This window comes from Meriones unguiculatus, chromosome 19, assembly GCF_030254825.1.
Source record: "Meriones unguiculatus strain TT.TT164.6M chromosome 19, Bangor_MerUng_6.1, whole genome shotgun sequence".
Taxonomy (NCBI): Eukaryota; Metazoa; Chordata; class Mammalia; order Rodentia; family Muridae; genus Meriones; species Meriones unguiculatus.
This window is the reverse complement of record NC_083366.1, coordinates 25644981-25667429: the sequence shown is the minus strand read 5'-3', so window position 1 is coordinate 25667429 and position 22449 is coordinate 25644981. Positions and strand designations below refer to the sequence as shown.

At 44.3% G+C, this 22449-nt stretch overlaps 1 protein-coding gene across 4 annotated transcripts in view; it reads left to right on the top strand.

Moving 5' to 3' along the window:
- Pfkp (phosphofructokinase, platelet) overlaps nt 1-22449 on the top strand; it is a 63701-nt gene that overhangs the window by 35806 nt on the left and 5446 nt on the right. For 3 of the 4 annotated variants that reach the window (XM_021657073.2, XM_060372542.1, XM_060372541.1), the window contains exons 8-18: nt 2646-2741; nt 4632-4724; nt 5276-5401; nt 6895-6959; nt 7407-7476; nt 7713-7859; nt 9814-9884; nt 10337-10424; nt 11125-11277; nt 20529-20693; nt 21984-22045. In XM_021657073.2, the coding sequence (XP_021512748.1) occupies nt 2646-2741; nt 4632-4724; nt 5276-5401; nt 6895-6959; nt 7407-7476; nt 7713-7859; nt 9814-9884; nt 10337-10424; nt 11125-11277; nt 20529-20693; nt 21984-22045 (1136 nt within the window). Of the gene's footprint in view, nt 1-2645; nt 2742-4631; nt 4725-5275; nt 5402-6894; nt 6960-7406; nt 7477-7712; nt 7860-9813; nt 9885-10336; nt 10425-11124; nt 11278-16125; nt 16279-20528; nt 20694-21983; nt 22046-22449 lie in introns of all 4 variants that reach the window. The other variant, XM_060372543.1, reaches the window with a different exon arrangement.

The following is a 22449-nucleotide window of genomic DNA, read 5'->3' as shown; positions in this document are numbered from 1 at the left end:
TGACCTGGGGGACATTAGCAGTGTCCTCAGATACTAGTTAAGGTAGGTTGTCTACACCTGGCCCCATGAGATGTGAGGTGAAATTTCCATTTACCGGCACTTCTGTATGCCCCAGAAGACTATGGCTCGTGTGTCATGAGATGAAATCATAGTGGCTAAAGGATATTAGGACCGCACAGGACATCACCTCAATGGTAGCTACTTCTTTAGAAATCATGTCCAGTCCCCTCATGTCTTCTTCATCATCCTGACTTGCCTGCAGCCTGATTGCACATGACATTGTTACAGGCCACAGATCCATGGATAGTAATTCAGAGCTAGGGCCTACTGTTGGGGCTTGGCTGACAGGAAGTCAGCACAGTCAGTCTGTGGGGTCCTTCAGTGTCTACATACTCAATTTAGATCTAAAGGCGATTTCTTTACATAATCCCATAAAACAAAACAAAAAAAAAACCAAAAACAAACCTCATAAGATTCTGGACTTTGTACACTGTGCCATCAGATATGACTAGACCTGGATACATAGCTCCCCATCCCCCAAGTTTTGGCTGAGTTAGAGCAAAAATGTTTGCTATCTTTGTATCTGTTATTTATTTTTCCTGGTCACCAATATAGTACTGCAAGAAGTTTTCTCACTATTTTAGAAGATTAACTAGGTTAGGAAACATTCTCCATAATACAGGAATTATTAAACAGCTGCCCAGGGATGCCACTGCCCACAATGGGCTTAGCCCTCTTACCTCAATCAGCAATCAAGAAAGTGCCTTTGGGTGCCCTTCTTCCCGTACTGTACCTTTTTCTCTTTAGAGACAGTCTCTAATTGGCAAACCCCAGGAATCTACTTTATCTCCACTTCCCCAGCTCTGGAGTTAGAGCTTGCCAGACTTATTTTTATGTTTTCCAGACTTTTTTTCCCCCTTTATCTTAAAAAAAAAAAAAAAAGCTAAAAATGCTGGGTATGGTGGTGCACACGCCTTTAATCCCAGCATGCAGGGAGACTGAGGCCAGCCTGGTCTATAGAAGGAGTTCTAGGACAGCCAAGGCTACACAGATAAACCCTGCCTCAGAAAAACAAAACAAAACAAAACAAAAACCCAACCAACCAACAAAACAAACAGAGTCCTGGAAATCAGATTTGGGTCCTGGTGCAGATGGCAAGTATTTGACAAGCATCAAGAGCAGTTTCTCTAGGCCACAGATTCCATTGCCTTTTAGCCACTTCAGAATATGTGTTCTATGGCTAAAGCACACCTATGCAGCCATCCCATCTTTATGGGGACACTCTTTCCCGCACTCTTTCAAGCAAGGCTGAGGTGATTGCCCTTGTAGTCCTCGTGCTTCTAGGCTTTTAAAAAAGTGTTTCTTATTCTTCAAATCTTCCTTCATTACATTGTTCACGTTCTTCAAACCATGGCACATTTCATAGCTGTCATAAACAAGAACACAACATTTGGGGCTCTCATACCGCGTACCTCTGATCCATATCAGTGTATGACTTTTTGCCCTACCTTCAGTTATGGCCAGGACCTCACCCACTTATCACTGGAATTTTTAAGGGGACAGTATTTTGTCTGAGACTTTATGGAAGCAAATCTATTGAGAATGAGCTATGATACACCATGATACAGTTGCCAAATCCACTGTAGCCTTGAGTGACCACTCGAGTTCATGTAAATTAGTGTAGCAGAGGGTGAGTGCATAAGACAGTGTGTCAGAGGGTGAGTATATAAGACAGAATACCAGGGTATGAGTACCTAAGACACTGCGCCCGAGTGTGAACTGGCAAATAAAGGTAACCGTGTTCTTCTCAGACACTTTGTGTGGACCATGTGTCTGCTAAATTTCTTGTTACTGTGGTAAACATCTGTGTTTAATCAGCTGTAAAGGAGACATTTATTTTGGCTCCTGATCTTGGAGGCATTGGCCCATTATTGGTAGAGCCTGTGATGACACCGTGAGTGATGACGGCTTACAGGACAGAAGAGGAGAGGTCTATTTACCTCATAGTGGCCGGAAAGAAACAAAAAGGGAAAAGGCAGAGTGGAGATGAGAGTCATAATATACACTGCAAAAGCAGCTACCTCGCCTTCTTCCACTAGGCTCCAGCTCTACATTCTCAAAATGGTTCTGTGGGCTGGGACAAGCCCCAACACATGGGCCTTTCTTGTACTCTTTTATGATTCATTAGCCCTGACCTACCTGTTTGCTACCGATGCCTGTGTACAGTATTATCTAAAGTGATGGGGGAGAACTATTGGCCTCAAATGACTGCATTTAGGGAGGATTGGAAAGAGCTCCAGAAAACATGGTTTGGGGTAGGAAAAACAGAGAGTCCAGCCTCTGTTTGGGTAGTGTTATGGGGCTCCCAGGCCTCACTATTAATCAGCATGTCTATACATGCCACCTTAGCCCAGGGCTAACTGAGGCCATGTTTTCATATGCGCATGTGATGTCACTCAGGATACTAACTCCCTCAGCCCTCGCAAAGGCGCCTTTCACCTACTTTCAGGATTACTGAGAAACACTCCCAAGTTACACAATGATTTCTACCCGGAAAGAGGCCATTTCCACTTAGGACTTTTTTTTTTTTTTGTCATTAAAAACAGATTAAAAATTTTAGGAGTTTTAATTCTCTCTTTTCTTAGAACCGTGTCCGAAAAAAGAGGCTGAATGTTATCATTGTGTCTGAAGGAGCAATTGATACCCAAAATAGGCCAATCACCTCTCACAAAATCAAGGAGGTAAGCTTGTGTAAGTGCCTCACCTTTGTTCTGCTGCCCATGGACAAAAGAGTTGTCAGCATGACCGACAGGACTTAGATTTAGAATATGGACTCAACTTTCATAGCATGGGGAGACTGAAGCTCAAGAGCACCTGACAGCCACCATATTTTTGCACCCTGTCTCCAATGGTCCTCACGGCACCATAACTTCTCTACCAGGAGAGGAGACACAGTTGGGTTGATAAGCACATTCTCGTGTTAGAAAGGACCAGCTATTTACATAAGCTTTGCACCGAAGATAAGGTGCTGTCTTGACTACAGCATATTTTGGGGCCTTCTCTATTTGGAGTGATGGACAAGACGAATTGGATTTTCCCCTCTGCCTTCCTGCTAACCTAGAGCATCAGAAGATCATGTTCTTGCCAATAAAACTGCCTAGTTGGCTATGAGTCACTGCTCCCTCATGGCCCCGAGGAAGGGCAGGGTCAGGCAGGCTACAGCTCTACTACTCCTTTAGACTGGTACTCACCAGTCTCTACAGGACTCTGACTTGTTCACCAGGATCCTAGAATCACTGAAGAACCACAAAGCAACAGCTAGGCTCTGTAGTTTTAGTTCCAGCTGTGAGTCAGGCCTACAGGCATTATAATCTGGTTTTACACGTTTTTTTTGTTTGTTTGTTTGTTTTCTTCTCTTCTTGCTGAGTAGCCCATGCTGGACTCAAACTGACCATCCTTTTGTCTCTCCCTCCCAAATGTTAGAATTGCAGTTGTAACCACCCGACCCTGTTGTGCACATTGTCTTTTATAGTGCTGAGAAATGGAACTCAGTAGCTCATGAGCCCGACAAATAGGTGCTTTAGCATTGAGTCACACCCTCCGCCCTACAAGTCAATTTCTTTATTTTTGTTAAGTTATGGTTATCTAGTGAGCCCAGCTTATTTCTTACTGACTCTACTACCAAATCTGCACCTAAGCATTAAATCAGCAGGTGCCAGCGAAAGGTATTTAACAGTATTTACTGATAGTAAAAACAGGGCAGGGGGTTTCTTTCTCGCTGACATAGAATTACGTTGAACTCGAGCAAAAGAAGCATGCCCAGATGGATGTAGGCAGCCCTGCTGTATACAGGTGATGGAGGTGTGTAGACTCTGGGTCACCAGCCATATTGTTGGCATGGGGCTGAATTGACTGACTTATTCTCCTCCCAGTCAAGCTGTACATTGTCAAGGGAGATACTTATAAATAATACTTTATTTATTTATTTGTCTGTCTATCTATCTATCTATCTATCTATCTATCTATCTATCTATCTAATGTATATGAGTGTCCTATCTGCATGTACATCTGCATGCCAGAAGAGGGCGTCAGATCCCAGTATAGATGGTTGTGAGCCACCATGTGGTTACTAGGAATTGAACTCAGGACCTGGAAGAGGAGACAGTGCTCTTCACCACTGACTTATCTCTCCGGTCCATAAGTAATACTTTAAATACAATTACTTGAAACTCGCATTTTTGTAGAAAAGTCAGTGTTACTTTTACCTGCTTGTTAAGAGATGTGATTCTTGCTCATAACCTCTAAACTCAGGATGCTGAGGCAGGAGGATTGTAAATTCAGTGCCAACTTGGTCTGTGTATACTGTTTTCAGCAACCAAAACCAAACAGCAGAAACATCAAAAAGATTTTACTTGACAATGAGAGTGTTATTTGGAAGACTAAATTTTAGTGTTGTAGGTAACTGCTCCTGCAGGAGAAATGAAGCAAGGATCACTTTTAACCTTTACATCTGAAGAAAGAATAGAGTACCATTTGCTCAGTGCCATGACCCTGTGACCAAACCTCACATGTTATGACCACACCGAGATTTGTTCTGTCCTTTATTTTCTGATGGCCATCTTTCTCCACAGCTTGTGGTAAAGAATCTGGGATTTGATACCCGGGTGACCATTCTTGGACACGTGCAACGAGGAGGGACCCCTTCTGCGTTTGACAGGATTTTGGTAAGTGGAGATGGAAGGGACTGGACATCTTCATGAGGCTTCTTTGAAAGGCATTTAGATACTCTAGTTTATTATGGAGGCTGACCAGCAGGCTTATCCCTGGAGATGTTAGTGGCCCATGTCCTTATTTAAAGGTCCTTTGAGACTTTTTGACGTAGATTGATTTCCTGGGCTGAGGCCTCAGCTGACGTGGGAAGTCAGTATGCCTACTGATGGGGAAGACGTGGTTGCCAAGAGAGTAAAACCCAGGAGATAGGAACGTGGTATTTCAAATGTAAGCTTCCAGGAACTAACCCAGGAGGACAGCAGGCATCCTGAGTCCAAACCATAAGTTCTTAGGACTGCATGACAGTTCCCAATGGAGTTGTAACCTTATCATTGCAGAGATGAGTAGGGATAAGCAAGATGGAAGCAGGCTAGCCCCTAATTGAGTCATTGTGGAATGCAGGCAGAGAGTGAACCCTGGGGTAGTCGCTAGCTATGCACATGGTGCCTCTTAAGCATAGGATGAAGGGTTGGCTATCTCTAGTGGTTGTGATTATCATTTGCAGGCCAGCCGCATGGGGGTGGAGGCTACCCTGGCCTTGCTGGAAGCTACTCCTGAGACTCCGGCCTCCGTTGTGTCACTGAGAGGAAACCAGGCCGTGCGGCTGCCTTTGGTGGAGTGTGTGCAAACGGTGAGCTCAGGTATTGGTTGGGCCACCTATAGGAACAAGTGGGTGCTTCAGACTGTATGGTCTGCTTCAGGTTCCTTGGCCACTGGGTTAAACGGCCTTTTGGAAGGCAGAATGATAGCCAGTGGATGATGGCAGCAGGGTTCCTGCATCACAGTGCAGTGTATAAAAGCTTTTCTATCTCTTGCTTGTTTTCTGTTGCCACCCTTGAGGCACTTTCAGTGTTCACCTCTCCTACCAATGATTCTTCTCCACCAAGAACTGGGGAATTCTAAGAGTCGGTGACTGTTTTCCACCTACAGTCACAGATGGTCTGTGGAGCTCCTTTGCACCACCAGCAGCAAGACTGCAGGAAAATGGTCCTGCCAGGAATTGGTGCTATAGGTGTATGCCTTAGTTCCTCCAGTTTTACTTTGTTTTTTTTTTTGTCCCCAAGGACATTCTGATCTATGGTGGTACCTTGGAGCAGATTCCAATAATGTTGAGATAGGCCGGCTCCTTCAGGTCACGGAAGTGTCTACTGATAGATGAAAGAAAAATGGATTCTGCTTTTTAACTCAGTTTTTCAGTAGCTTCAGTGATGGTGGGGTTTGCTGCTTTCGAAACTGCTATTACTTTTCATTTTCCCCAATTCATTTTTCATGAAATGTTGCAATATTTAGGCTTTTGAATGACCCTGTTATATATGCCTTTTATCATACACACACGCACAGCATTTGCAAATCAAGAGACTTACTAGACTTACTGAAAGTAACTTTAACCTAGTTCCCAGAAGCCAATAGAGACGAGGACAGTATGTGTACATACGTGCAGTGATGTGTGCATAAAGATAGATGTTTGTGTGTGTGTTCCTATAATAGGACAAAAGAAGTATCTGAAACTATATGAAAGGTGATAGGTTTAAAAAGGTTAAATCCCTGAACCATGTGTGGCACATTTCTTTGGAGCTTATTGCTCGTCCTTTGTGTGTTTACTGTGGACAAGTGGATTACACATAACTTCCTGGATATTCAAGCCATCACATAGAGGTTTCATTAATAAACAGCCACAGAAGCCACTTGTTGAGAGCCAGCAGTTCACTGAGGCTCATCAGGATGTTCAGCCCTGAGCTCTCCTTAGTCCCTCTCTTCCTCTTAGCTACCTGTGAACTATACTTGAGATCTGCAGTCCCCAGTGAGGGGGTGAGCTACCTCTGTGTTTCTTCTTAACTGAGCTGAATTGTAGGTTAATCAGAACCTTTCCTAAACGACCCAGTGCTGTTAACTTTGCCTATGGGGAAATCATCTTTATGATTTTGTGGCCATGAGCATCAGGAGTCCCCTCCTCTTAGGGGGTGGTGGTGGTGCTTAAACCTCATGGCTGAGTCAGCTGTCAATTTGGGAGCCACTAGGAACCCATTGGTGTCAGATTGTGATGGTACAGTCAGAGTATCTAAAGCTTGATTCATTCTTTTTTTTTTTTTATTATGTGTTTTTTTTTTGTTTTTTTTTTTAAAGACCCAGGATGTACAGAAGGCAATGGATGAGGGGAGATTTAATGATGCCGTAAAACTCCGAGGGAGGTGAGTTATTGGGAATAAAACTCTGTTTATTAGGAATTTAGGTCCTTGTTTAGTCATTGAGACTTTAGTCTCCTTATAAAAATGTATAAGAGTCAGGGCTGAACAGGTGGCTCAGCAGTTAAGAGCATGACCCAAAGCTAGGCACAGTGGTGCACGCCTGTAATCCTAGCACTTGGAGAGGTAGAGGCAGACAGATCTCTGTAAGTTTAAAGCTACCCTGGTCTACAAAGTGAGTCCAGGACAGCCAGGACTACACAGAAAAACCCTGTGTCCAAAAAACTGACCCCCTTTCCCCCTCAAAAAGAGCAAAGAGCACAACACATGTCTTAGCTCATAATTGCCCGTAACTCTTACTCCAGGGCAGTCGGATGCCCTCTTATGGCCTTAACAGGCAGTGCACTCACATGTACAAACCCATACACAATTAAAACTGTTGTTTTTCTTTAGGAATTTTGAGGGAAACCTGAAGGTTTACAAGCGTCTTGCCATAAAGTTGCCCGATAACCAGATCTCCAAGGTAGGTAGGCAGCTTCTATCAATGACCCAGTCTTCTGAGTGGCCTAGGTACCCTTCTATCCTACAACCCTCCTTAGTGCAGATCCTTGGAAATCTATCTTCACCTCTCTATTGTGACCTTAATCATGAGATAGTCACCTCCTACAAAATGTGGCATGGTATGGCCCCTTATTAGTGTGTAGCAAATGGGAGCTTACACTTGTCTGATGACTTGGCAATGTCCTGTTTTGTTTTCAGAGCAATTGCAATGTGGCTATCATCAATGTAGGGGCACCTGCCGCCGGAATGAATGCAGCTGTGCGTTCTGCTGTTCGAGTTGGCATTGCAGATGGTCACAGGATGTTTGCAGTCTTTGATGGTTTTGATGGCTTCGCCAAAGGCCAAGTGAGTCTCCCAGAAGTCCCTGGGGGAGTTACAATGTCATTGTATGTGGGAAGGCCAGACTTCCCCACAGCACCTACTAATCCAGGATTCTCTGGTAGTGTGACTATACCAATTACTGATCTGAGGATTACCTTCTGCTTCACAGTCCTGCCCTATGTTAGGTTCTAAGTTTTTACAGAAAGCTGAGGGTGTTAATGTATTTTTAGATTTTCTCAAAAGACCCTAAGGCATAATGATACAATGATTCTCACCTCACAGCCTGTTGCATTAAGTTTGGACAACTGGGCAAAGTGCATGGTTTATAACACTCACCAGAACCAAAACCTTAATAAAAATAATTGTTGGCTGGCTTCCAACCCCAGCACTGGCAGAACAGCAGCAGTCAGCCAACAAAGGTCTGGAGCATTTACTGTTTTCCTTTAGTTGCATGTGATTTACATATATCAATCCTTTTGCCCTTAGACTATTGGTATGGACTTACTACAGTTTCTCTCAGGCAAGAAGTGAGGATTAGAATGTTGACTAACTTGCTACAGTTTTCGTGATGTGGGATTTGAAATAGGGTGGTGAGGTATGTCTGCACTAACGCAGAGCCGCTGCAGTTGTTTCTACGTCTAGTCCATTCCTTAGAGAGTGTGTAACCCTGTGAAATTGGAGTGAGCAAAGTAGACAACACCCTGCCTCTGCAGAGCTTATGTTTCGGGGGAAATGACAGCAAGAGTAGACTAGTAAGCCATATTGCTTATTTATAAGATAGTTCAAAAAGCTAGAACACTGCTGACAAGAGGACAAAATCCGCAGTGGCTTTGCATAAGTTTCGTGAAACAGCTACTCGGGGGAACCTGATCTCCCGTTAATGGGTAAGTAGGGACCAAGGACATCGGTTCATTCCAGGCAGAGGAAAATATGGTAGGAAGACCCTGAGGTGGGTTCTGCCCTTGTTTCAGGAGCATAGTGGGTCAGGCTGTGGAGTGAGAGGAAGGAAGAAGGTGAGAATAAAGCAGGAGTCAGGTTATCTGTAGCCAGTCCTAGGAGTTTGATTTTCTGGCCAAGTAATGTGGGGAGGCCTTTAAGGAGAGGGGCTAATGAGGGACCTGGGGCATCTTCTCTGGTCCTTTCTGATGTCTAGAAGAGGCAGACCAGGTGCGGAACATTTTACAGTCACTTCAGGAAGAAGCATCAATGGTGAATGTAGAGACAGAGATGCTTTCAAGGAACTGGCTGCATTTTGAAGCACGAACAAAACAGTTTGCATACTATGTGTGCGCAGATAAGACAAAAGCATAGCACATTGTATTTCAGTTGACCCTATGAAAGGGCTAGAAATAGAATTTATAGGGTCAGGGAAATGTAGCTTGTGCTGGTTCTCCAGGAACTCTGAGGACTGGAGATTTGAAGTTGGGAGGTGTCTGAAACTTACCTAAAGATCCCATGAGAATACATTAATGGTGAGAAGTTCACCAAAAATCACATAACTGGAAGCTTGTAGACCTGGAATTCTGGCCCAGTATGTTCTGTTCTGTACCTAACATGGGACTCGCCCCCAGTTGATTAAACTTCATCTGGTCAGCCACCCCTTATTTGCTTTTCTTTGTTTATTCTCTTTGCTTTCTGTGATAAATTATTTTAACCTTTACCAATTTAAAAAACGTGGTATTTAGTTTTTTCCTTTACTAGTGACATATTCTGGCCAGCTAAGAGTTTCCACCTAGGACACATACCTAGGGTTAGTGTGTGGAGGCCCCTATAGGCAGGAAAGAAATAGTTTTAACTGAGGCTCAGTGCCTTGTTTAACCTTACAAGGACATGTCATGTCTTGGCTGAGTCAGCACTGTGGTGAGGAAACAGACCTGAAGCCTTACCCATGTCCCTGAGAATACTGAACCTTGAGCTGTTTTCAGAGCTTCTAATTCAGCCCTTTCTTCCTCACTTCACTCTTGTGTTTGAACATTAGATCAAAGAAATGGACTGGATAGATGTCGGAGGTTGGACTGGACAAGGAGGTTCCATTCTTGGGACGAAACGGTAATTTTTAAATTTTTAACTCTTCCACGAGTTCTTTTTATTTTCTTTACATTTTATGTGTATGGGTGTTTTGCCTGTGTGTATGTCTGTGCCCCACAAGAAAGGGCACTGGATTACCTGGAATTGGAATTAAAGATGGCTGTGAGCTGCCATGTGGATTCTGAGAACCAAAACTTGGTCCTCTGCAAGAGCAGCAAGTGCTCCTAACTGATGGGCCATCCAGCAGTTATTAACAAAGAAGGAAGAGGCACGTCCTAGAGAGAGTAGCTAGATGTAGACACCTCTCCTATTTTTTCTGTAATGAGTTCCTAATGAAGAAGGGGCACCTATCTGCCATTTCCCCATTATGTTTTAGGGAGCTGAGAGTTAATCTCAGTGCTAGGAAAGGGAAGGCAGATTGAGATGCCAGCTTGTGTGGGTATACGCTCACCTCTTGGTCCGTGTGTCTTCAGCACTCTACCTGGGAAGTACTTGGAGAAGATTGCTGAAAAGATGCACTCCTATAATATCAATGCCCTCCTTATCATCGGTGGATTTGAGGTACATACATTATTGTCTTCTCCCTCCCTGCTTGTTGGCTTTGGAGGTGGGATTGGTAGCCCCATATTTGTTTCACATCATACCCGATCTTACTGGACATACCTCAGGAAATGGGACTTTAATGTTCAACCCAGTTACCTGTAATTTGGAATAGCAGGGCAGTGCGATGTAGCACAAGATGAGCCCAAGTCTGATAATGCAAACTAATGGAGACAGCACAAGCTTGACCATTCTGCTGAGACTCAGTTTTATATTTTCTGATTTGTTACCAATCTGTAGCTACAATTCCATATTTGGCATTGATCTAGAAAGGAAGGTGGTTTTATATAGTTCATTTCTCTCTTCAGATTTTTTTTTTAAATCATATATTGGACTGTAGTCCTTATTTATATGCTATTCACTGAGGATGAGTCTCACAGAAATCTTGATTCATTTAAAGAAATATAAGAACTTCACATAACGAGACTCATTTATAATAAGACAGTCAGTCTTAAAACTATATGCTAATAATGCTTCTCCCCTTTGTGCCTGGGAAGCTGCTTGTTCTTGCCTGTGCTCTTAATTTACCTGTGTTGGTTCTTTTAATGATGCCCGGTCTCCTCTCTGTGTAGTTGTGCACTCCCTGAGACTTCCAGCCACCCGTTGCCCCTGGCCCGACCCCCCATTCCTGGCCCCACAGTCACACAGACTTATCTGACAGGCCTACCTGGGACTCCTAGAGCTGGCAGCTGCCCGGCAGAAACACGAGGCGTTCTGTGTCCCTATGGTTATGGTTCCTGCTACTGTCTCCAACAATGTGCCGGGTTCCGATTTCAGCATCGGGGCAGACACGGCTCTGAACACTATCACAGATGTAAGTGCGCGTGTGCCAGCAAAACAGGTGCAGCTGATGCTAATCCAAGACCTGGATCCTTTTATCTACCAGTGCGCTAGAAATAGCCTTTTACCAATTGGATACCTAAATATTTTTGTTTGTTTCAGGAAACAAAAGTTCCTTTTGGATTCTGAAAACCCTTTATATAGTTCACAGCCACCCCAGTTTTTCCCATGGGTTCTCCTATACAGCTGCTGCATGACTTGACGCCATTTCGAAGACCTGTAGAGTGACAGCCCATCCTAGCTCATGCAGTACTAGATGACTGTGTTTTCTGATTTGATACTCAACTAAATTTTTAAGTTTTTAAGTTTTGGCTGGATGTAATTTTCTTTCAGCCTGTAGCCTCTTATTGCACTTCAACCCTGTGTCCAGCAGTCTCTCCTTGATGCTTAAAGGTAGAAATGGAACTAAATATCTCATAATGTTATTACCTGAACCAACTGGTCACTAGATTTTTGGCTATGGTTGTTACTGTTATTTTCCCCTGCCTTTTATAAATTGGTAATCTTAAATTGTGTTAAATATTGATACTTTCTTTTTTTTTTCCAAAAAGACAGTAACAAAATATATTCATACATTAGTCTTACATTTGTTGTAAATTATACTTGTTAATTCCTAAGAAATCACTGAATCAGAGTTCTAAAAATTTTCAGTAACTCAAGTTGTGCTCCCTGGGAGACCTAATTCTGCTACATATTTTTGTAGGATTTTGTTTTTTCTTAAGCTCTTGGCACCAAACTCATTTCTAGTACTGGTAAATAAAAGCCCTAAAGCTTTTACAATAAAATGCAGAGTGGTAAGTAACGCTTTGTGCTGCTTTCTTGCTTTTCTGAATGTCAGGACTGTTCTTCAGTCTGTGTCCTGAAGCCATGTGTCTGGCTTCTCCTAGAAGCAGTGTCTGTTTTGTTTATTTCCAATCACTAACTTCCCCCTTCTATGTTGCATGTGTTCTCTGGTGACTATTGGTATTGCTTTTGCTATTGTGGTTGATGAACTCAGGCCGCTGATGCATCTGTCTGTCTTTGTGAATGGAAAAAAGGGGTATGTGTTACAAAATGGATTGGGATCCAGGGCTTTGTGCATTTCAGATGCTCAATTACAGTCTACAGTTTGCATGGCAGGAATCTATAGGGAAACAATTAGAGCATCTTTTTTTCACAAGCTCTTGTCATCTACGTAGAAGCCCGCTTGCAGATGTACCTGACCAGTAGTCTATGGCCACGTGTGCCCCAGAACAGCCATGGATGTGGCCTACCTAAAAATGTCATAGACTCAATCAAAATATTATGAGACTTAGTTTAGCAAATTATCTTTTGGAAACTGTAGTCCGTGGCTCTTGAGGGTGAACTTTGTAGGTGATGACCGTGTCCTGTCGTTGAGAGGTTGTACACTGCTGCGTACTGTCATTTCGGCTTAGTGGGAGCCTCTGCAGATACCAGGCAAGGTGCATATTTATCTCCTTGTAGATATTCAGTGTGCACTGTCAGTTATGAAGGAAAGATTCTCTGTTTTTATTGTAATGTCACTATAATTATTCTTTATGATTCTTAGCTCCCATGCTAGTAATTGTTTTGTCCCAGATTTGAATATTTAATATACACATATTTTTGAAAATATGAAACTCAAAAGTAGAGACGAGGAAAAAGTGAACCACTCTCTTTTACTTCCCTTAAAGGGATTTTGTGATTTTTTTTTTTATTCTTTCTTATTGATTTATTCGAATTTCTCAAAGCCAGCAGTAGTATGTGAGAACAAAACTGAATGGTAGGTAGGTGGCCATTCCTGAAGGCTGGAGGCTCAGTAATGTGTGGTAAGTAGATGTGTATGTGTGCTTTTTGTTGCTCTTGCTTCTGAGGCTCCAGGGAGCTGGGTTGTCTAGGTTCTGTGATCTCAAGGTGGGTGCCTGAAGCTGGGCCAGCTGACAATGAAAGTTGCTCTTGCTCTGGAGCCGACAGCTGAGTGAAGATGAAAGTACAACCCACAGTACCTTTGTGTGTCCTAATGGGAAAAGGATTAGAATATGAAAAGGCGTGAAGGCAAAATGAAAGTTAATTCTAAGAGTTTGAAGTTGGACATGAGTTAGGGTGGGCTGGCCCCAAGAATGAAAGGAGTTTGACACTGCGTCTAGGAAGAGAGGACACGAGGAAACTCCACCAAGCTCCAGTTGCCTCTCGCTGCTGTAGATCTTTCTACATGAGAAGCCCCTGTGGAGAGCTGGCAGGGAGTTGAGAGCAGTGGCCTAACTTTACTGTGTAACTTGAAACAGGCATCCTAAAGAACAGGTCACCAGCAAGTCACTTGTTTCTCTACAGTCATATCTGTTTCTAGAGGACAATAGCCTCTTCCTGAGCCCTGGATCAGACCTAAGCTTACAATCCATGGCAGTCTCCCAGAACCAGCTGTTTCCTTAGGTTTGGAGAGTGAGGCAGTTCTCAGCTTTGGGTGGGCAGCTGCAATGGTGAAGGACATTGTGCGTCATCAGAGAGGAGTCCCTAACGTGTAGTAAGTGGAGGTCAGGAGTGCTGTTCATTGCTTTATAATGTTGGGGACAGTCCCCACCACAGGGAAATTTCGGTCTCCGAATGTCTACTAGCTTGAGGTGAGAAGACCTGAGCTTCTCCAGTTTGATTAGATGACCTCATTCATTGTCTTCACTAATTGTTTCCTCCTCGTCAGCAATTATAGCCAGGTATATGGGCATCTGTTGGATGGGTCTTGTACCTGTGAGGTCATGGATGAATTCTCTGGGCTGCATCTTGGAAAGCAGACACTTCACAAGTCTGGTGTTGGAGGGAGGCTTTTCAGAGGGACTTGTTTTTATTCCTTACCTTTGGTGTCAAGCTTTGTTCTAATCAGAAAACACAACCAAGGCAAGCTAACTGTGAGCTGGCACTGAATGTCATGAAAGTGATGTAACCATAGCTCTGAAGATAGCCCTGAATTGTGAATACTAGGATATAGAAAATTGACTTTAGGTACCATCTTTTTTTTTTTTCTCCTTTCAGTGTGTGCAGTCAAAATGTCTAAGGTGGCTTTATTGGTGTTTTGAAAATTGTTGTTGCTTCCTACAGGATCTAGAAGCAAGACTTTCTGGATGGTTTCTTTCAAGTTTGCTACTTTTCTTGGGTAGGGTTCCCCATCCAGAGCTTCCCTTTTAGCCTATTAGAGAGGAACAGAAACAAGAGTAATGTTGTCAGACTGAAGGTAGGGTACTAACCCTTTTCATTCCTCACCTGTTCTCCTCATACATCCCTGACGCTCTCCAGCCCACAGGGAAGACTCTGGTCTGTCGGTCATGTGGCCCACATGCCTCTTACTTCCAGCAGGAGGCTCTCAAAGACACAGCTTCTTTCTTTACAATTTGTTCCTAATAAATACCTAGCAAAAATTGTCCTCAGCAAATGCCAACACTTTTCTAGAAAGTTCTGAGGAGCCTAGCAAACATGCAGGGCACTGATTAGTGGTTGTACCTACAATGGCTTTGACATAAGGTGCCATTTTGAATGTAATCAATTGTAACAACCACAGCCTGAGCCACAAATGGCTGAAGTACATGGAGAGTGGCCATGTTGACTCAGAGTCAACTGTGGGTGGAGGTGGAGGGCTGGTTGTGTTGGGAACGAGGAAAATCCTGTCACTGGCCAGTACGGCCTCCCCTGTCTGACTTCTTGACTGACCACCCCAAGGACTAATATACCACAGGTCTGTGACCCATTGTCCAGAATCCTTGGAGCACACAAGTTTTAAATCTCAGGATGATCTGGTTGCAGAAAGATGGCATAGAACATGCAACATTCATCACAGCTGCCTTGTGGGGAGGCAGAGTCCCATGCCGTATTCTAACAATCATTTTGCAGCAACCTGTACCGATGATTATGCTAAGAGAGATAAATAAGATTTATGGGCCATACTTCCCATCCAGAGTGGTCTAAAAATACACCCACCTTACTCTGTTGAGAGCTGCCTGGATTTAGGAACTGTGGGTGAGTAGACCTGTGCCCACTGCTAACCTGGCTTTAATACCTGAGGCAGGTGTTTGAAACCTCTGTATACCAGCTAGTCGCCTTTACAGCAGAGTCAGACATTTCTAGTTATCATTTTGAAGCAGTTCCTAAGGTTCCAAATGATTTATCTTGCTTCATGTAAGCACTGCCAAAGGCCCAGGAAGGATGCTTCCTTCAGGAGGGAGATAGTTATTTCTAACGGGGAGCAGAGGGATACATGGAAGCCCGTGTGGGTCCTGGGATGGACCTGCAGGTAACGTAAAGTGCATGTCTCTTTTCCTGTCAGCCCTTGGTGCAGTGACCCTACTCTGCATTGGTGATACCAGTCATTTGATGTCATCCTTGCAGCCATGTGCTCCTCTCCACTCTCCACCTCAACCCAGAGAAGTGTTGGGATTGGTTTTGCGCTTAAATGCCCCAACCTCACTTTTCCCCCCACCTCCTCCGTAATGCCGAGAAAGGAGCAGCTGTTCCATCTAATGACTAACCCATGATGCACCTCTGTCCCCTCGGCCTGCTGCCTGCTTTGCTGCCTGCTTTGCACCACCTTGACTCTGCTGCTTGTATCCTCTTCCTGCGGGACAAGAAGGACAAGGCTGAGGGATGTACGGTAGCCCGTGAATAATTGAGGCGTGCGTGCTCTGCACCTGCTCAGATGCCAACCCAGGCCTTTCATGGGCTCCGAGGACCCATGTGGACCAACTTCCTGCTGGTTACTTGGTTCCCTCCCTGTCACATCCCTGGAGTTACTGCCTGTGCTAAGTGACTTGGCAAGGGATGCACTGGTACTCCTCTAATTGCCATGGCCCTGCTGCTACAGGCTTTTAATAGCGCCATGATTCTGGGTGATGCACGAAACAGCCACGAGGAGTTTTGCATCCCAATATGCGTTTTGCCTACCACTGTTAGCAACAATGTCCCTGGCACAGAAGTAAGTCTCGGTTCTGATACTGGCCTGAATGTCGTTGTTGAGGTAAGAAACCTGCTTCTATTCTAATTTTGCTTTGCTTGTCTTAACTATATTTTTTTTGTTCCCTAAGCCTACCTACCTGTCAGCTCAAGCTCTCAACTTGCTCCGAGAAAGGAGCAGCTGTTCCATCTAATGACTAACCCATGATGCACCTCTGTCCCCTCTGACAGAGAAAACCCGAGCTTCTCCAGGTCACTTCTGACCTTAATTAGAAATTGAAAAAGACATCCTTTCATATTTTTTTGGAAGGATTAAGCCCCAAAGCATATCTTTACCATTTGGCCATACTTTTAACAATAAATAGGATAGTATTTCCTAGTTTCTCATGGTGAGAGCCTGGTCTCTATTAAAACACTCTGTGCAGGCCTCTCTATAATATTTCTGTACCATCTGAATAGGAGAGCTGTTAAGGTCAGCTGCTTCTGTCCAAAGTTCCATTGTTATGTTAGAGTTGTGATGTTGGAGAAGGGGAGGTTAGAGAACAAGTCTCAAGAATGAGATCTGGATCTAAGAACTGGATCTAAGTAAGTAATCCTAAGAGTTCCCAGAGTGTGGTTCAGACAGTGGAAGCCCGAGGCCATTGCTTGGAAAGCCTTCCTGGTGAGATGAGAGGCACTCTGGAGACACAGTCACTTTCTCAGAGGATGGTGGCTCTACCTGCTACCTACTGTGTGGGGAGATGGACCTGCAGGTGCTAGGTGTGGTACTGTCGCTATCTGCATTGTAACACAGGTAATGAAATGAACGAACTCTAGTGCTACTGAGGCAGGAGGATGCCCACTAGCTTCAAAGTCTTTTGCTGCAGGTAGTGGTTATAAAACAGCAGAAAGAAGGATGGTCAAGCATGTAGCTTGACTTTTCACCATGCTCATTTTTTTTTCCACCCCAACCCAGCGGCAGCAAGCTGACCTCTTAGGATGTTCACATGCATGTTGGTGCTAGCGCAGTGTGGCTCTCAACCTCTGGGTTGGGACCCCCAGCGGTCCCATATCAGATATCCTGCAGATCAGATGTTTACATTACCATTCATAACAGTAGCAAAATTACAGTTACAAAGGTAGCAAGGAAATAATATATGTCTGGGGGTCACCACAACACAAGGAACTGTATTAAAGGGTTGCAGAATAGAAAGGTTGAGAACCACTGCTTTAGAGTTGGCAATGAATTACAGCTGTTGGAGGGATTCCTTATATCCCAAGTTCTTTCTTCTAAGTTAAATTACTTGGGAGGAAAAAGAGGGAGTGAGACTAAGCATCTGAGTTTTCCACTAAGATCACAGCTGGGACCCTAGGTGTCTCCCTTGTAACCTGTGTGTTGGTATAGCTCATAAGCAATGTGGAAGCTCCCCCAGGCCCCTACTTATCAACCCCCGGCCCAAGTTTCTTGGCATGTTAAATAGAATCACAAACAAGCCTGTCAATTGAAGCCTAGTCACTAAGTGCCTTAGGGCCCAGAGCTTTCCCTCTAATATCTGTGAACAGGTGTTGTCATACCTAGATGTCCTAAATGACCCCACATGCTTTAGCCTTCTGGCTTAGACACCGGCCGGAACCACTTTGACTTCACTGAGAGATAAATGAGGATCAGCCAGTTCTCTGCCAGTACATAGTAAGACAGTAAGCAGTGCCCTGCCTGCTGCCCAGCTCCTTCCCTATGTGGCCACCTGAATTCTTCAGTGAGTAGTCTGAACAAATATCAATTATCAGGCCAAAGGAAGAGTAGGTAGGGATCCTTTTACCTTGTAAGACATGACTGCTCCCATATTAAATTCTATGAAGTCTATTAATATCTCTTTTTAAAAATGTAGCTCCATCTTGACCTCTGCCTCATTGTCTCACCTTTCATTTAAGTGTGTGTAACAGAGCAGCCATGGTGTTTGGACTATAGCTTGACATTTTTCACTAGGACTCCTCCCAGAGGCCCCCACCCACCTAGAGAGGGAATCCTCAGTCTGTGTCCTCGGAGCTCGATGAACTTGCAAATGAGGCATTTGTAGAATAAGAGGCAAGACCTGTAAATGGATCCTGCTCTCCATCAGAAGTCAGGGAAGCCTTTCAGTGTGCCACTGGCACATGGTAGGTAGGTGGGCATATTGGTACATTGGCCCTTTCTGTGTCAGTACTACTTCTAGTAATTGAGTGAGACATGGCTAGGATAGCTTACAATTTTTAGAAGAAGCTAACTGAAGTCTTCAGATGCAATCTGGGTGACGAGAGTACTCAGGCATGTAAGAAAGCTTTGAGCAAAGCATATCATTTCAAACCCATGCTGCTGTTTTTCTAGCCAGGGCTAAACAGAAAGCCTGGGCTTTGGTTCCAGGTCAGGTATAGTCTAGTTAGATTATGTCTCATTTGGATCAGGGCTTAGAGATCTGTATTAACAGGCTTTGTGCCTAAAGTCTCCTTAGTAATAGTCTTGAATCATAAAGTAACTACAGCATGGTTCTTTGGATTGGTGGGTAATAGAATGGACACTTGGGAAAGACCGAAGTGGAAAAATAACCAGTGTGGTTTTGCTCCCTTCTGGGACCTGGGCACTTGCCTAAGCAGTGACTTCCTTTCAGCACTTGAGTGTCATAAACAGATGTTCAGTACAACATTTGATCTCTCTTCCTTTGTTACATCTCTGTTTCTAGAGAATTCAAGGCCTCACACCCACAAAGTACATATTCAATGCTTTCAGGCAGGAGGATCTACTAAAGACATTACAGACTGCAAGGTTTTTCATAAAACCTGTTTGTTCATAAGTGTGATCTATTAAATATAATAGTGAATCATATAAAAAATGTTCAAATGGTGCAAAGACTCACTTTCTGTTTCCCCTAAAGATCTGTGACTGTTGCAATCTCTCTTCATATTACTCTCCTCTTAGCTCCTGACTGTGGATGGGTAGGCCAAGTAGCTCATGTACTTCTATTCAGTTAAGCATCTATGGTGTTGGAGGCACAGCCAGCTGTGATGGATATTGCAGTGGCTTTAGCCCAGCATAGGGTTTCTGTCCTCCAGGGAATTGCATCCAGAGAGGAAATACCCAAATCTAAAAAGCACACTTTGCAGGAAGACATCCTGGAGTGAAGAGAGGACTCTAGCAGAGGGACTGTCCAGTCCTGGAGGTCACACAGTATCTTCCTGAGGAAATGACTTTTCTAACTGGGTCACAGGTTGCAGATAAGCGAGCAGGAAAGAGCTCAAGTGAGTTCCCTATAGTGGTTGTAGTAGATGGCTGCACGCCGGTTGTGTTAACATAGCAGCCATCTGCCCACAGCTGTGAGGGACAGAAGGCAGGGAACGGAAATACCTTTGGGGACTTCTGTATACAGTTCTTACCATGCCCGGAGCCCACTGTGTGCAAAGGTCCTGTGGAGGCTCACAGGTCAGTATATCTCTGAGCTAGAACAACAGCTGGAGCTGGGAGCTGGACAGGGTGCTGAGGATAGGCAGGCCTCAGCATCCAGCAGAAAGGTTTGATGCATACTTAAAAGCCGTGCCCAAGGGCTTTGAAGAGGGCAAGAGCACCATCAAGTTTGGATTGCAATATATGGGTCTCTTTTTCCTGGGAAGAGAACAGATGGCTGAGAACGAGGTGGGAAGCTTTCAGTGATTTCTGAGAAAATGAATGGCACCGAACACTGCCGCAGTGTGAAGCAGTGGGCAGTTTTTCAGTTGTCCTCTGTCCTGAACCTGGTTCCTTATGGAGAGTGGTTGGCTTTGCATTTCCATATGAAACTTGGTGCCAGTACCTGCAAGATGTCTCTGGATGCCTTTATCCAAGAAGCTGTTCTCTTTAGACAGAGGAACCCTTATGAATAAAACCTCCAACATCTCAAAAAGGTTTTCACAACAAAACATTAGAAAAGTAAAGACAGCAAATAGGAAACCGGGTAACCAACAGTTCCATAGAAATAGAAATTCACAACAGCTAAAGATTGACTTGCAAAAAAAAAAGAATCCTTTCAGCAAGGATGTAGTCAAACAGCAAAGCAAGTAAGCTGAGGGTGACTAGTCTCCAGGGTAATGGCCCAGCCAGGCCCCCTCACGCGTGATCACAGAGATTCTGAGAAGCTGCATGTAAGCAGCTGTGTGTACCACTCCTCTCTGAGGCCAGTGCTTGCTCCTGTGCTCTGGGATGTGGTGGAGGTACCTGCTGCAGCTTGTGGGGTGGGGGGTGGGGTGGGAGGAGCATGCCCTGGGCTAGTGCACTGGCACTAGCCAAGGTCCTGGACTCAAATGACGGATCTCCTTGTCTGTGGCCAGACGTGTGACCGAATTAAACAGTCAGCCAGTGGAACCAAGCGCCGGGTGTTCATCATTGAGACCATGGGCGGATACTGTGGTTACCTGTCCAGCATGGGGGGACTTGCAGCAGGAGCTGATGCTGCCTACATCTTTGAGGAGTCATTTGACATCAGAGACCTGCAGGTATGTCCGTGGATGCTCGACATGCATGCTTGGCTCCCAGCCGTGCTGAGGAAAGAACTTTATTTACCATATATACTACCTCCCCATTGGTTTTCTGAAGGCCGGAGATGGTGCTGGACAAGACTGCAAGATGTTTGCTTTTCAGTTGTCATCTCCAAATCCAGGTGCTTGGACGGAAGTTTTAGGTGCTCTTTGGATGGGTGACCATGACTAGGTAGGATTGAGGGTCACACACACACACACACACACACACACACACGCACACAAATTATGTATAATTAATCATTAATTCATTTATTTTTACTTTATACATGTGAGTATTTTGTGAGTATGTATGTATGTGCACATCTTCAGGGGCCAGAAGAGGGTGCCAGATCCTTTTGAACTGCCATTAAGGATGGCTGTGAGCCACCGTATGGGCACTGAGAACAGAAGCTGGGTCCTCTGCAAGAGTAGCAAGTGCTCTAAGGGGTCTTAACACACACACTTCCTCTCTGTGTTTATGTATGCGTATGTATTTTTAAATGATTCAGTCTTTTGAGAAATATGATAATGCTTTCCCAGTATTTGGCATAAGTCATCTAAAGATATTTATTTAATGGGACCTGGTGTTTTAAACTGCATCCCTTAGGCCTTTTGAAATACTGCCACTGACCCAGCTTTGTCTCCTGTTGTTATGATAAAACACCCAGGCAAGAGCAACTTGAGGGAGAAAGTGTTTGTTTTCCCCCTAGTTTCAGGTTATGCCCTTATTACATGGAAGTCAGAGGAACAGGGACTGGAAGCTGGTCACGTGCAGTCACGAGCAGAGAGAATGAATGCATGCGTGCTAGTGCTCAGCTTATTTTCTCTTTTGTATAGAGTTTAGAATGCCCTTCTTAGGAAATGGTGCCACCCACAATGAGTGGGTCTGCCCACCTCAACTGATATAATCAAGACAGTCCCCCACAGGCGTGCCCATAGAGCCAGCCTAATCTACAGAGACTCTTGTAGGTGATTATGGATTGGGCCAGGTTGACAATGAAAACTAACCATCACACTCATGAACATTAAATAGATGTACTCGGTAGCCTAGCCCCACGTCTTACACATGCCATGTTTATCTGATTTACTACTGATAGCACCGGATTTCCCACTGTCCACTAACTCCTGTGTAATGTGATACCCTGGAAAACATTTAAAGGCAGCTCAGTGTGTTTATACCTGGTGCTACATTGTAGTCTACATGGCATTACAGTAGGTACCAAATGAGTACACTGTCTAACCGACTAACAAAACAATCTTTTCTAGTCCAACGTGGAGCACTTGAGAAACAAAATGAAGACGAGCATCCAGAGGGGCCTTGTTCTCAGGTAGTAGAAAGTGTTTCAGTTCTTCCCTTTGGGTGTGGGTTCTTGGACAGAAACTGCCCTGTGCATCTTCTGATTCTCTGAATGCTAGAGAAACACAGGCACAGCTCTGAGTTGTTAAAAAGAACCAGGCCTTCATTTAAATAAAAGACAACCTCTTACATTTTATTTCTGCTCTATAGTCTATTGTTATTTTCAAGACATCTGCCACTCATTTACTTAAGGCCTTCATGAGGAACGGGAAATACACAGAGTCAGGGTAGGGGCAGAGGTGAAGAAGGCTGACAGGCAAATGACTGGGCGCCCTGAAACCTTGAGCAGGCTGGTTGAGTGGAGCTCTTCTCTAGAAAATCCTCAGCCCCTCTTCACAGCCCTGAGTAAACTTGACTCCTTCACATTCATTTCAG